Source organism: Dipodomys spectabilis, unplaced genomic scaffold, assembly GCF_019054845.1.
Source record: "Dipodomys spectabilis isolate Male_0828 unplaced genomic scaffold, ASM1905484v1 ptg000023l, whole genome shotgun sequence".
Lineage (NCBI taxonomy): Eukaryota > Metazoa > Chordata > Mammalia > Rodentia > Heteromyidae > Dipodomys > Dipodomys spectabilis.
In genome coordinates, this window is record NW_024870700.1 from 4766941 (window position 1) to 4782641 (window position 15701).

The 15701-nt window shown below is 38.2% G+C and overlaps 1 protein-coding gene across 4 annotated transcripts in view; it reads right to left on the reverse strand.

Moving 5' to 3' along the window:
* Positions 1-15701, reverse strand: part of Chek1 (checkpoint kinase 1) — a 41460-nt gene that overhangs the window by 9584 nt on the left and 16175 nt on the right. For 2 of the 4 annotated variants that reach the window (XM_042674963.1, XM_042674962.1), the window contains exon 13: positions 13026-13892. In XM_042674963.1, coding sequence (XP_042530897.1) covers positions 13797-13892 — 96 coding nt within the window. In that variant the 3' untranslated portion in view covers positions 13026-13796. Of the gene's footprint in view, positions 1-13025; positions 13893-15701 lie in introns of those variants that run through there. The other 2 variants (XM_042674965.1, XM_042674964.1) reach the window with 2 other exon arrangements.

The following is a 15701-nucleotide window of genomic DNA, read 5'->3' on the forward strand; positions in this document are numbered from 1 at the left end:
GGACAACAATGCATCTCTCTATACTTTCTCTTAATATAAATGGGCTGAATTCGCCAATTAAAAGAAAACGAACTGAGGACTGGATCAGAAAACAAGACCCATCCATCTGTTGCCTTCAGGAGACCCACCTCTCAGCCAAACATACAAACAAACTCAGAGTGAAGGGGTGGAAAAGGATCTACCAATCAAATTCCCCCAATAAGAAAGCAGGTGTAGCTATCCTGATATCTGACAAAATAAACTTTTCATTAAAATCAGTACAGAAAGACAAGGACGGACATTACATATTAATAAAGGGAACAATCCAAGAGGAGGATATAACCATCATCAACTTATATGCCCCAAATATCGGTGCACCCAGATATGTTAAACAAATGCTCTCAAACTTACAGAATAAAATAGATCCCAATACGATAATACTAGGAGACTTTAACACGCCACTCTCACCAAAGGACAGGTCTACCAACCAGAGGATTGGCAAAGAAGCTACCGAATTAAGTGAGGCCATACTTCAAGCGGAATTAACTGACATCTACCGAGTATTTCACCCTAAAACAACACAGTACACATTCTTCTCAGCAGCTCATGGAACTTTCTCCAAAATAGACCATATCATAGTTCATTCAAGGAACTTAAGCAAATACAAAGGGATCGACATAATCCCCTGTATCCTATCTGACCACAGTGGAATCAAGCTAGCTCTCAATAACAAAGCATACCGCAGAAATTTCTCTAATACATGGAAATTGAACAGCACACTCCTTAACAAGGCCTGGGTAACAGAAGAGATCAGAGAAGAAATAAAGCAGTTCCTAGAACTCAATGAAAATGAAAACACCTCACAAAGAAACTTGTGGGACACAGCAAAAGCAGTCCTGAGGGGCAAATTTATTGCCCTCAGTGCCCACATCAAGAGAATGGAGACAGACCAAGTAAATAATCTCATGTTGCAACTAAAACAGCTAGAAAAACAAGAAAAAATGGGACCTAAAGCTACTAGACGAAGCCAGATAACCAAATTGAGAGCAGAGATTAACCAATTAGAAAATCAGAAAACCATAACCAAAATAAACCAAACAAAAAGCTGGTTCTTTGAAAAAATAAACAAAATTGATGGCCCGTTGGCAAGATTAATTAAAAAAAGAAGAGAGGAAACCCATATTAATAGGATTAGGGATGCCACGGGAAACATCACAACACGTACCCAAGATATCCAAACAATTCTAACAGACTACTTTCAAAAGCTATACTCTCTAAAGGAAGAAAATCTGGCGGAAATGGATGCATTTTTAGAGAAATACAAGTTACCCAAACTGAGCAAAGAAGAAGTTAACCAATTAAATAAGCCAATATCCTATAATGAGATACAGGAAGCTATCAAAAGTCTTCCAACAAAAAAAAGCCCAGGACCAGATGGATTCACAGCAGAATTCTATAAGACCTTTAAAGAAGAACTAATACCCATACTCCTCAAGCTCTTCAGAGAAACAGAGAAGGAGGGAGCTATCCCAAACTCATTCTACGAAGCCAATATCACACTCATCCCCAAACCAGGCAAAGACCCAACCAAAAAGGAGAATTACAGGCCAATCTCCTTGATGAACACAGATGCAAAGATCCTTAACAAGATTCTAGCTAACAGAATCCAGAAACACATAAAAAAAATAATACACTATGATCAGGTAGGCTTCATCCCAGAGACACAGGGATGGTTTAACATACGTAAGTCAATAAATGTAATCCAGCATATCAACAGAGCCAAGGTCAAGAATCACATGATTATCGCCACAGATGCAGAAAAGGCCTTTGATAAAATTCAACATTCATTCATGCTAAAAGCTCTGGAGAAAATAGGAATAGAAGGAACATTTCTAAAAACAATAAAAGCCATTTATGACAGACCAATAGCCAATATTATACTTAATGGGGAAAAGCTACAACCAATCCTCCTAAAAACAGGAACAAGGCAAGGATGTCCACTGTCTCCACTCCTCTTCAACATAGTCCTAGAACCCTTAGCCAGGGCAATAAGGCAAGAAAAAGACATTAAAGGGATCCGCATAGGGAAAGAAGAAGTGAAACTATCCCTTTTTGCAGACGACATGATACTATACCTCCACGATCCCAAAAACTCCATCCCCAAACTTTTAGAAATCATAAGTCACTTCGGCAAAATAGCAGGATACAAAATAAACCCACAAAAATCAGTTGCCTTCCTATACACTGATAACGCACAGGAAGAGAGGGAAATAAAGGGAGCAACCCCATTCACAATAACCTCCCAAAAAATAAAATATTTAGGAATTAACCTAACCAAAGATGTAAAAGAACTATTTAATGAGAACTATAAAAAGTTAAAGAAAGAAATTGCAGAAGACACTAGGAAATGGAAAGACCTCCCATGCTCCTGGATAGGCCGACTTAATATAGTAAAGATGGTGATACTTCCAAAATTAATATACAAATTCAATGCAATTCCTATTAAAATCCCAATGACGTACATCACTGAAATACAGAAAACAGTCCAAAAATTTATATGGAACAACAAAAGACCTAGAATAGCCAAAACAATTCTAGGGGATAAAGACAATATGGGAGGGCTATCCATGCCGAACTTCAAACTCTACTACAGAGCTATAATCACAAAGACAGCATGGTACTGGCACAAAAACAGACCCGAAGACCAATGGAACAGAATAGAAGATCCAGATATAAATCCACAGGCCTACAGCCAGCTGATATTCGACAAAGGAGCCAAAGACATACAATGGAAGAAACACAGCCTCTTCAACCGCTGGTGCTGGGAAAACTGGGCAGCCACATGCAGAAAACTAAAAGTGGACCCCAGCCTATCACCATGCACCAACATCAACTCAAAATGGATTAAAGACCTTAACATTAAACCTGAATCTCTGAAACTACTGCAGGACAGAGTAGGAGAGACACTTGAACTAATAGGCACAGGAAGGAACTTCCTGAACAGAGTCCCAGGGTCACAACAAGTTGGAGAGAGACTCGACAAATGGGACTACCTTAAAATAAAAAGCTTCTGCACAGCTAAATCTATCGCAACTAAGCTAGAAAGACAACCAACTAATTGGGAAAAAATATTTACCAGCAATATATCAGACAAGGGGTTAACATCCTGTATATACAGGGAACTCAAGAAACTAATCCCTCCCAAACCTAACAAACCAATTACTAAATGGGCAAGGGAACTAAAGAGGGACTTCTCAAATGAAGAAATAAAAATGGCAAAGAAACACATGAGGAAATGTTCATCATCCCTGGTGGTGAAGGAAATGCAAATAAAGACAACCCTGAGATACCACCTTACCCCAGTCAGAATGTCCCACATCCACAAATCAGCCAACGACAAATGCTGGAGGGGATGTGGAGAAAGAGGAACCCTATTACACTGCTGGTGGGAATGTACACTTATACAACCACTTTGGAAAGCAGTCTGGAGGGTCCTTAGAAAGCTAAAGATTGACCTCCCTTACGACCCAGTCATACCACTTCTAGGCATCTACCCTGAACAACAGGAACCAATATACAAGGACACGTGCACCTCCATGTTTATTGCAGCACTGTTCGCAATAGCTAGGATATGGAAACAACCTAGGTGCCCCACCACAGATGAATGGATCCAAAAATTGTGGTATCTATACACAATGGAATATTATGCAGCCATTAGAAATGACAAAATAATGGCATTTGCAGGGAAATGGATGGAGCTAGAAGGAATCATGTTGAGCGAGGTAAGCCAAGAACGAAGAGACAAACGGTACATGGTCTCCCTCATAAGTGGATGCTAAATCCAAAAGGTTAGTGATACGACAAAACTAACAGGACTTAAGAAACAAAGAACTCCCGCTCATCTGGTTGAACCACTACTAAATATCCTCATGCTGCTGATCACAAATATGGTATATAACATGTGAACACTGTTATATATTACAGACTGTGGTAGACAATTTGCTCCAGGGAAGTTAGAATGAACTTGTGACTTTGAAATTATGTAATCATTTAATCACAATCAAAAAAAAAAAAAAAAAAAAAAAAGAACCTTGGGGAAGGGAGGGAGGGAGGGGATGGTAGGGGGAAAACAATGGAGGGGGTAACAATGTTCAAGAGGAAGTGTACTCATAACCTCACTCATGTAACTGTGACCCTCTGTATAGTAGCTTTACAATAAAAAAAAAAAAAAAAAAAAAAACTCATTCTATGAAGTAAGGTACCCTGATACCGAAACCAGATTAAGGACAGAATGAAAAAATTATAGACTAATTTCCCTGATGAACACATAATTCTCAATAAAATATTTTTAAACTAGCCAGGCACCAGTGGCTCATACCTGTAATCCTAGTTTCCCAGAAGGCTGAGATCTGAGAATCGAGGTTCAAAGCCAGATGGGCAGGAAAGTCCATGATACTTTTATATCCAATAAAAACTATTCTGTGACTCAGTGGTAGAGTGCTAGCCTTGAGCACAAAGAGGCTCAGGGACAATGCCCAGGCCCTGAGTTCAAGCTCCAGGACTAAATAAATAAATACTTACAAAATGCTGGGTGCAGGTGGCTCATGCCTGTAATCCTAGTTACCCAGAAGGCTAAGATCTGAGGATCAAGGTTCAGAGCCAGCTCAGACAGGAAAGCCTGCAAGACACTTAATCTCCAGGTAATCCCCCAAAAGAGCCAGAAGTGAAGCTGTGGCTAAACAAATAGAGCACTAGCCTTGAGCAAAAAAGCTCAGGAACAGTGTTTAGGCCCTAGTTCAAGTTCCAGAACTGGTAACAACAACAACAAAACACAGAAAACAAAATCAAAACAAACAAAAAGAAAACCCCTCAAAACTGAATTCAAGAATGTATTTAAAACAGCATAACCATGATCAAGTTGGTTTCAATCCAGAGAAGAATAGTTCAACATACACAAACCAATTAAAAGAATAATCTCAATAGATCCAAAAAAAGCCTTTGATGAAATTCAACAACTTTTCATTTGATAAAAGTCTTGATAAACTAGGAATAGAGGAAAACTACCTCAGCTTAGTACAAGGGTTTGTATGACATCATCCTAAATGAGGAAAAACAAGCCATTTCAACAAAAACTGAAGCCATTTCAACAAAAAGTTTTCACTTTACTCACTCTTACTCAGTATAGTTAGAATTCTTAGCCAAATCAAGAATTCAAGAGAAATAAAGGAGATATAAATATAAAGGAAGAAGTCAAATTATCAGCATTTGCAGATGATAAAATCCTAAAGGTCCATGAACACTATACCAGAAAACTCAAGTTTGATAAACACTTTTGACAAAGTAGAGGATACAAAATCTACACCTTAAAACCAATAGTTTTTCTATATACTAACAATGAACAGGCTGAGAATAAAATTAGGAAAATTATTCACAATAGTCCAAATGAAAAATACCTAGGAATAATCCTAAGGATATCGAAGACCTCAAACTATAAAACATTGAAGAAAAAAATTAAAGAGGACTCCTTCCATTTCATAGATCATTAGATTTATTTATTTTGTGCCAGTTCTGGGGCTTGAACTCAGGGTCTGGGCTGTCGAAGCTAGTACTATACCACTTGAGCCATAGCTCCACTTTTGGCTTTTTTGGTAGTTAGGTGGAGATAAGAAACTTTCTTGCATGGGCTGGCTTTGAACTGTGATTCTCAGATCTCAGCTTCCTGAATAGCTAGGATTACAGGGGTGAGACACTGGTGGATCATTAGAATTAATACAGTGAAAATGAATATATTATCAAAAGCAATCTACAAAATGCAATCCTATAAAAATCCCAATGTCTTTCTTCACAGAAATACAAAACTCAATCTTAAAATCCACTTAGAAGCATGAAAGACCTTGACAATGTATGTAATGGAACAGAATTCAAACTCCAGAAATAAGCACAAAGAGCTAGAGACATCTGAGTTTTTATAAAGGCATCAAAAGCCAATTTGCAGAGAAGATAGTCTCTTTTCAGCAAATGGTGTTTAAAATAGTAACCATTGGTAGCTCATGCCTGTAATCCTAGCTACTCAGGAGGCTGAGATCTGAGGATCATGGCTCAAAGCCAGCCCAGGCAGGAACATCCATGAGACTCTTATCTCCAATTAACCACCAGAAAACCAAAAGTAGTGCTATGGCTCAAGTGGTAGAGCAATTGCCTTGAGCTGAAGAGCTCAGGGACAGCACCCAGGCCCAGAGTTCAAGCCCTATGACTAACAAAAAACAAGTAACCAACTGGATACCCACATGTTGAAGACTAAAGCTAGGCTGGGATGTAACTCAGTGGCAAAGCACTTGCCTAGCAAGTGCAACATCCTGGGTTCAATCCCCAGGACCAAAAAAGAAAAGACAAAAAAAAGTTAAAAGTCAATACAAAATGGATCAAGATGTTAATGTTAAATGGAAACAAGAAGTTAAAAAAAATATCTTGGGTCTGGGAAGGTGGCTCAGTGGTAGAGCACTTGCCTTGCATGCATGAGGCCCTGGGTTCGATTCCTCAGCACCACATAAGCAAAAAAGAAAAAAAGCTGGAAGTGGCGCTGTGGCTCAAGTGGTAGAGCGCTAGCCTTGAGCTGAAGAGCTGAGGGACAGCGCCCAGGCCCAGAGTTCAGGCCCCACGACCAGACCCCCCCAAAAAAAAAAAATCTTGTTAGGCCAGAAAATTTAAAACTACTAGAATAAGTCATGGGGTAAGGCTTTTCTGAATAGAATCCCTCTTGCTCAAATAATAACTAGATTTTAAAAGTGAGATCACATCAAATTAAATAGCTTCTGTATAGCAAAGGAAACAATAAGCAGAATCAAAAGAGCATCTACACAAAGATAACCTTTGCCAGTATACAAAACTCCAGGGCTAGAGTGTGGCTCAAGTATAGACTGCCTGTCTGTTAAGGGCAAGGCTCTGATTTTAAACCCCAAGTGCAATTATTGAAATTCTCCCCCCTCTTTTTTCTTTCTTCTCTCAAGACAATTTCAACTGCTCTATTTTCTTACATACATACACATACACACACACACACACACACGTGTGTGTGTGTGTGTGTGTGTGTATATATGGTACTTCAACTATAAAGGGTCTCCTTCACCCTCCCCATTTGCTCTCCTCATTCCCACTAGTACAAAAGGGTTTCACTGTAAATATACATACTTCATTCACTTTCCCTCTTCCTCCCCCACTTCATCCCCACAACAGTCCCTGTAATACAATTATGTTCTTTGTGTATGTGTGGATGTTTGCATGTGTGCATGCTTATCTTTTTAGATACAGATTCTGCATGAGAGAAAATTTACCAACCATTATCCCTCTGACCCTGGTTTACTTCCCTTTCATTATGATCTCATATATATATATTTATTTACTTTCTATGGCTAAATAATATTCTATTGTATCACATTTAAAAAAAAACTTGGTCACTCATAGTTCAGGCACTGTCCCTTGAACTCTTTTGCTCAAGACTAGCACTCTACCACTTTTGAGATACAGTGCCACTTTCAGTTTTCTGGTGGTTAATTGGAAATAATAGTCTCATGGACTTTCCTGCCTGGGCTGGCATTGAATTGTGATCCTCAAATCTCAGCCTCTTGAGTACTTAGGATTAGAGGTGTGAGCCACCAGTGTCTGGCTAACTAGCATTTGTTGTTGATGGTGCTCCTGGGAGTGTGTGCGTTGCAGTACTGAGGTTTGAACTCAGGGACCTTGTTTGATAGGTAGGCACTCCCACCACTTGAGTCATAATGCATTGATGCTATTTTGACTCAAATGAGATTAAACCAATGCTTTATTTGCATTTTCTTTATTTGCAGGAATGCCACGCATTTCTTCATGTATTTTTTAGCTATTTGTATTTCTCCTTTCAAGAATTGTCTGTTCAGTTCATTTGTCCATCTATTCAGTTTTTGATTCTACAACAGTTTCACTTTTTCAGCTCCACATACATTCTGGTGATTAAATCACTCATTGTGAATGTTACTTTTGCTTTTCAGAAGCTTTTTAGTTTGAAGCCATCCCATTTGTCAATTCTTCCTCTTCCCATTTGTCAATTCTTCCTCTTATTTGTTGGCTTGTTGGAAATGATTGCCTATGTCTGTGCATTACTTTTTGCTGTAGTTTTGTAGTTTCAAAGTTTCAGGTCTTACATAAAGATCCCTGGATCCACTTTGATATTGGTACAGAGCAAGAGGCAGGGATCTAATAGCAGATTCCTGTATGTACACAGATATCCAGTTTTCCCAGCATCATTAGTTAAAAAGGAGCCTTTTCTCTAATATATGTACTTGGCCCTTGTAGAAAGCTACATGGTTTATTTCTGGATCCTTATTTTTTATTCTACTAGTCTATGTGTCTGTTTTTATGCTGTTTTTGCTGCAACAGCTCTATAGTATAGATTTTTTAAAATTGTTCTCTAAAGGTGACGTTAAAAGGGTTACAGTTATATAAGTCAATAATGAGTACATTTCATTTGGATGTCACCCCTTCCCTTGCTCTCCTATAGTATAGTTTTAAGTCAGGTATTATGATACTTCTAGTGGTGTGTGTGTGTGTTGGGCGCACGCACGCGCGCGTGTGTGTTGGACCTAGGGCTTGAACTAAGGGCATGTGTGTGTGTGTGTGTGTGTGTGTGTTGGACCTAGGGCTTGAACTAAGGGCATGTGTGTGTGTGTGTGTGTTGGACCTAGGGCTTGAACTCAAGGCATGTGTGTGTGTGTGTGTGTGTGTGTGTGTTGGACCTAGGGCTTGAACTAAGGGCATGTGTGTGTGTGTGTTGGACCTAGGGCTTGAACTCAGGGCTTGGGCCTTGTCCTGAGCTTCTTTGTTCAGGGGTGGCACTATCACTTGAGCCACGGCTTTACTGTTGGCCCAGTTAGCTTCAAACTATGATCCTCAGATCTCAGTCTCCTAAGTAGCTAGGATTACAGGTGTGAGCCATCAGAGACCTGCAGTGTTGCTTTTTTTCAGGATCACTTTGGTCATTTAAGGTTTTTTGTGTTTTCTGTATGAACTTTCAGATTTGATTTTTCCTACCTCTGTCAAGAATGTCATTGGAATTTTTCTGGGAATTGCACTAATTATATAGATTGCTTTTGGTCATACATTTTTACAATGTCAAATCTGCTGATCCATAAACATGAGAGGTCTTTCAATTTTTTCTGGTGTCTTCTTTGATTTCTTCAGATTTAAAGGTTTCATTGTAGAGATCTACTACTTCTTTAGTGAAACATTCCTAGGTACTTAACTTTAATTTTTTTGAGACTATTGTGAATGGAATTATTTTCCTCATTCCTTTTCCAACCAGGTCATTGTTGATATAAAGTGAAACTACTGATTTTGTGTGCTTATTTTTTTTTTATCCTCCTACTTTAATGATGTTTATGACTGCTAAGAGTTTTTTAATGGAGTTTTTAGTCTTTTGGGCATAAGATCATATCACCTGTAACTTCTTTGACTCCTTTCCCTATTTGAATCCCTTTTTATTTTTTCCCTTTTCTCATTGCTCTGGCTACAAATTATAGTACTACATTGAGCAGGAGTAAGGAGAGTGAACACCTTTGTCCCATTCCTGACTTTAAAGAAAATAGTTTTAGTTTTTACTCATTTACTATGATATTGGCCACACAGCCATTAGTATGTTGAGGTACATCCCTCTCTGTTCCTAGTTTCTTCAGAGCTTTTTTTTTTTTTTTTGCCAGTTTGGGGGCTGAACTCTGGGCCTGGGCACTGTCCCCTCAGCTCTTCAGCTCAAGGCTAGTGCCCTACCACTTGAGTCACAGCACCACTTCTGGCTTTTTTCTGAGGAATCGAACCCAGGGCCTCATGCATGCAAGGCAAGCACTCTACCACTGAGCCAACTTCCCAGCCCCTCTTCAGAGCTTTTATCATGAAAGAATGTTGTATAGAAGCATAAAAATGAGCCAGGCACTGGTGGCTCACGCCTGTAATCCTAGCTACTCAGGAGGCTGAGATCTGAGGATCGCCGTTCAAAGCCAGCCCGGGCAGGAGAGACCGTGAGACTCCTATCTCCAATAAACCACCAAAAAACCGGAAGTGGCGCTGTAGCTCAAGTGGTAGAGCGCTTGCCTTGAGCTGAAGAGCTGAGGGACAGCGCCCAGGCCCAGAGTTCAAGCCCCACGACAGACAAAAAAAAAAAAGAAGTATAAAAATGAAATCCCCATGCACAACTAATATATGCTAATAAGAAAGCAAAAAATGACCTTCAAAAACTAAACACCAAGAAATAATTTGATAACTGGGCAAACAAAAGTTTTCAAAAGTACAAATGGCTAATTAAATGCATGAAAAATGTTTGTTCAATACCTTAACCATAAAGGAAATCAAAATCAAAACAACCCTGAGATTCAATCTCACCCCAGTCAAAATGGCCTTCTCAAGAAAACAGTAAGTGCGGCAAGGATGTGAAGAACAGGTACCTTCATACATGGTTGATGGGAATGTAAATCACTATAGTCACTATGGAAATCAGTGTGGGATTTCCTTAAAAAACTAAAGATAGAACTACTGTTCAATCCTGTTATACCACTCTAAAAGCATTTTCAGAAGCAACTGCCAGTGTTTACATAACTGTCAGAGCTGGTCTGGCCAAATCTGAAAACTGGTTTTCCCCCACCATTCTAATAGAAATTCCAGCTGCTGATTTATTTTCTATCCATTTATTCCCTTCCTCACGTATAATGGTACATTTCTCATCTAATATTTAATTATATTCATTCACTTTTTGAATATTTTGCACATATATGCTCCAGGTGCTGTTTTACACATGGGATATACAAAAGTGAACATTGAAGTTTAAGCTTACATTTTGGTTGGGGAAGCAGGCTATAAACAGGTCATTTCAGATAGTGACTAGTTCTGTGAAGAAAAGAGAAGAGAATAATATGATATGGGCTAGGTGTGATAGAAACATTTGAGCTGAGATTTGAATAGTCAGTCATGTAATCTACTGGAAGGGGTTCCAGGTATAGGGAGCTTAAGTAAGCCTCAAGGCTCTGAGAGGGAATGTGCCTTGGTATATTCAATGCACAAAAAGAAAGCAACTGTCTGGAGTGCTGTAAGTAGAGGCCAGGGAGTGAACCATGAAGAGCTAGGTAGGTCAAAGTAGAGTTTATGGTCCAGTTTTAATGTAAGAGAGGGTCACAGTACAATTTATATTTAAAAAGTAATGATTTAGGGCAATATGCAAAGATTGAGGGGAAAAGGGCTAGGCAATGAACAAATCTAGGGCTGAAAGTGCTTGAACTAGAATGGCAGCAGTAGAAATAAAAATGAACCCAACCTACACACTTATTTAAGGTAGATGAGATCAGTCCAAGAGTAATTTGTTAAACAGATATTCATTTTGTGTGCCATAATTTATAGAAACTATTCTAGGCACTAGACATAGAGACCTGATTAGACAGGATCCATGACCTCAAGGAGCTTACATACTACATACTCAAATAAGGAAACAAATATTTAATAAACAAAAATATCCCACATCATGGCTAGGGATATGCCTCAGAGGTAAAGTGCTTTCCCAGCATGTGTGAGAGGCCTTAGGTTTGATCTCTAGCACTGAAGGAAATAATAATAAAGTATTATGCTCTATACTATACTATACTACACTAAAAAGTAAAGAGAATGACAGAGGGAGACTATTTTAAGTAAGTTTGAGAAAGACTTTGCAGAGTAAATGGCATTTAAGTAGAGCCCCAAAATAAAACATGAATATTTGGGACTAAAGTACTACATGTAAAGTACTACATGTAAAAGGAGCAATAAGTGAGAAGATCCTGAGGAGGGAATGTGCTAGTTGAGAATAGGAATATTAACAAAGCTAGGGCAGAATGAATAAGGAGTAGCAGATGAAGCCATTCCTGTGGCCAGAGGACATTCACATAAACTTGTGTAGTTGAGACAGAATTCTGAACTTTTAAGTGTGATGAAATCATTAAGAATTGGAAATAGGGGCAAGGAAATGGAATTCACACTTTAGAGAGATCATTCTAGAAGCAAATTGCTGAAGGAACAAGAAATATAAAAAGAGATGTCTGCTTCAAACCTGAGTGGATTAGGATATACAGCTGCTGAACTGAACAATACTTGTTGAACTAAATGTAGAATATGCGGGAGGAAAGTATCAAGGATTATTGCTTAGAGTCTTGGGAAGCTGAAAATATAACTTATTAAGTTGGAAGAAACTGGGAAAGGAATGGGTTTGAAGGGCAAGAACTGAAAGCTGTTTTAGTCCAGGAGATGTCTTTTAAGATACCCAAGTGGAAATAAACATCAAGTGGCTGGAGCTAAAAGAGCTTAGGGGAAAAGACTTAGATAACTTTAGTTTCGACAGGTTGATAGTGGTTGCCACAAAATTCTCCACAATTTTCCTCCCAGCTTAGGAATGTATTAGTTCAATTACTGGTAACCCTCTAAATAAACTGAAAATATATGCAGAAGTCATATTATTCTTCTGTGTAAATTATAGTAACACAATGTGCCAGTATAAACTACAGAACAAACTCTAATCATAAATGTGTTTTACTTCAGACTAAAATACCTGATTAAATTAATAATTTATCTAGAAATAGAAGTAGATGCAAAATTCAATATGAATTTGGGGGCTGGGAAGGTGGCTCAGTGGTAGAACGCTTGCCTTGCATGCATGAGGCCTTGGGTTCGATTCCTCAGCACCACATAAGCAAAAAGAAAAAAGCCGGAAGTGGTGTTGTGGCTCAAGTGGTAGAGTGCTAGCCTTGAGCTGAAGAGCTGAGGGACAGTGCCCAGGCCTGAACTCTGAACCATGACCGGACCCCCCCCACCAAAAAAATTCAATATGAATTTGTTAGAAAAAGTTTTTAGTAAGTCTAATGAGGAATCAAAATTATTCCTATGATAGCTTTCTTTTTTTAATTTTTATTTATTTATTTTCCTATGATAGCTTTCTTACTCCCTACTTCTCTTTCATTCCATAATTCCTAGACGTTTGGTCACCAATAAGATCACAGAGTTAGATATTCATTTTCAAAATAGAATTTATTTCTGTAGTAAAGAATTAAAATATGGCTGTGAAAGTAAGAAATAATATAGAAAAATATTTAAGATGTACAACAGTAATTTTTAGAGTCAATTAAGCCCTAGAATGTATGCTCAACTTTTTGAAAGATCAACCAGTATCTTATATTTGACTAACGAAAAAGAAAAAATACCTACTTAAAGTTTTAATCATTCTAACAGTTTTATATTACTGGTCAAACCCTTTTGAAAATGTACAGGGCTTGCTTCAGCAGCACATTTACTAAAATTGAAAATATAGTACAAAGTTTGGGGATACATTCTTTTAAGCTTGCCTTACTTCACAAATTGGCAAGTCCATTGTCCAAAAGTCACAGGGATAAGTCTTTGACAAATTTTCCTTATAATTAAGCCAGTATGGAGAAAATAGGTGCTTTTTGGATGAAAAAAACTATAAAAATGGGATATTATGTTGTCACAAAAGCTGGTCAACTCAAGTAGGTATCTGATGATAGATACTTGAGTTTCAACCAGATGGGTTTCAAATTCAGACACTGCACACATCTGAAGAAATACCTAATGAATTTGATCCATTATTATAAATATTATGGATATTTATATGTAAAATGTACAAATAATTGAGTTTTGGACAGAGGAGAAGAAAACTCTTCAGGAACTACTGTCTGCAGTTTGCATAATGGAATGATCTTCTCTAGGAAGAATAATGTCAACAAAGCAGCACTATATTCACCAGGAATCCCACAGCAAATGGATCATGTGACAGGAAGCCAAACCTTCTGGCTGCTCACAACATCACTCAACTTCCCTTTTATCTTCAGGAAGTGTCTCTTGAACTCCAATCCATCACCCTATATTAGGAATAATATATTAAAACAGGTGTCAAAAAACAAGTTGTGCCACAAGGTTCATTTTTTCTTTACTAGTAAGCAGAAACAAAGATCCCAGATATGTCCAGCTGTAATACCCTTGTGGTCCTCTTTTTTTCTTTATTCTTTTGGTGTGACTGGCATTCATTCAGGCCTTGTATTGGCTAGGCAGGCACTCTACCACTTAAGCCATACTTCAGTACCTTTTTTTCTTTTGGCCAGTCTTGGGGCTTGAACTCAGGCCTAGGTGCTATCCTGAGCTTCTTTTATTTAAAGGTAGTACTCTACCACTTGAGCTACAGTGCCACTTACAGTTTTTTCTGAGTAATTTATTGGAGATAAGAATCTCATAAAGTTTCCTGCCTAGACTAGTTTTGAATCCCAATCCTCAGATCTCAGCCCCGAGTAGCTAGGATTATAGGTGTGAGACATCGGCAACCAGCTAATACGTTTTTTGAAACAGTCTTCTATGCAATTCATGCTGGCCTCAAACCTGAAATCTTGTTGTTTTGATCTCACAAATGCTAGGATTACAGGTTTGGGCCACCAGATTCATGACTATTACAAAGATCAGATATTCCGATAAAGGAAATGGCTACATAATTTTGGCAAGTCTTTGAGTTCAAATTCTACAAACACTAAAACAAAAAAACCAATCTGACCTGACTCTGTTCTCACCACTCTATAAATTCAGAGCAGAAAAAAAAAGACATCCTACTTCAAGGGTTAATATCTCTGGGCCTAAATCATTGTTTGCTATAATCAAAAAAGGAACTACAAAACTACATTCAAGTCTTGCCACACTACCATGGCAACAAAGCCAAGATTCAGTTATGAGAAGAATTTTATTATAGTAGTATCCTTCATAATTTAATTCCATACCAGCATCTACAAAACAATACTGTTAATAAATATTCAATCCAAAAACAATGTAACTAGCCCTTCAACCTTCTTTAGAGCCACATATACAAAACATTATTTAGTCTTAAATATCAAGAATTTTAAAACGAAAAATAACCAGAAATGTGAAGAAAAATCTATGAGAATATTAACTATAAACTAAAGCTTCAATAAATTATAATGTACAAACAGCTTATGAATCTTAATTTTTATTTAAAAGACATACATTTATATGAACCAAGAAAATAAGCAAAATGTCTGAAAATATTAAAGGTGGCAGGCACAGTGGTTTACAACTATAATTCAAGCTACTTGGAAGATGAAGATTGAGAGGATCATGGTTTCAGGCCAGCCTAGACAGAAAATCAGCAAGACCCATACCTACACAGAAAAGCTGGTGTAATGGTACATGCCTGTCATCTCAGCTGCACAGAAGCAGGAGGCTAAGTAAAAAGATCTTGATTCATGGGTTGTGAATGAGGCTTAGTGGTAGAGTGCTTGCCTAGCATGCATGAAGTCCAGGGTTTGATTCCTCAGTACCACATAAACAGAAAAAACCAGAAGTGCGCTGTGGCTCAAGTGGTAGAGTGCTAGCCTTGAGCTAAAGAAGCCCAGGAACAGGGCCCAGAGCCTGAGTTCAAGCCCCAGGAACACCAAAAAAAAAAAAAAAAAAAGATCCTGATCCAAGGCTAGCCCAGGCAAAAAGCCCCAAGCAAACAAACAAACAAATCTATGAAATCCTACTAGAAAAATAACTAAATCATAAGGGGCTTGGGCCTCAAGCACTGGTTCATGTATGAGACCCTGAGTTTAAGCCTCCCTACTGGACAGTAAGAAATTAGCAATGGCCAATAATGAAGCAAAACAACAACACACTGTAACAAAATTACA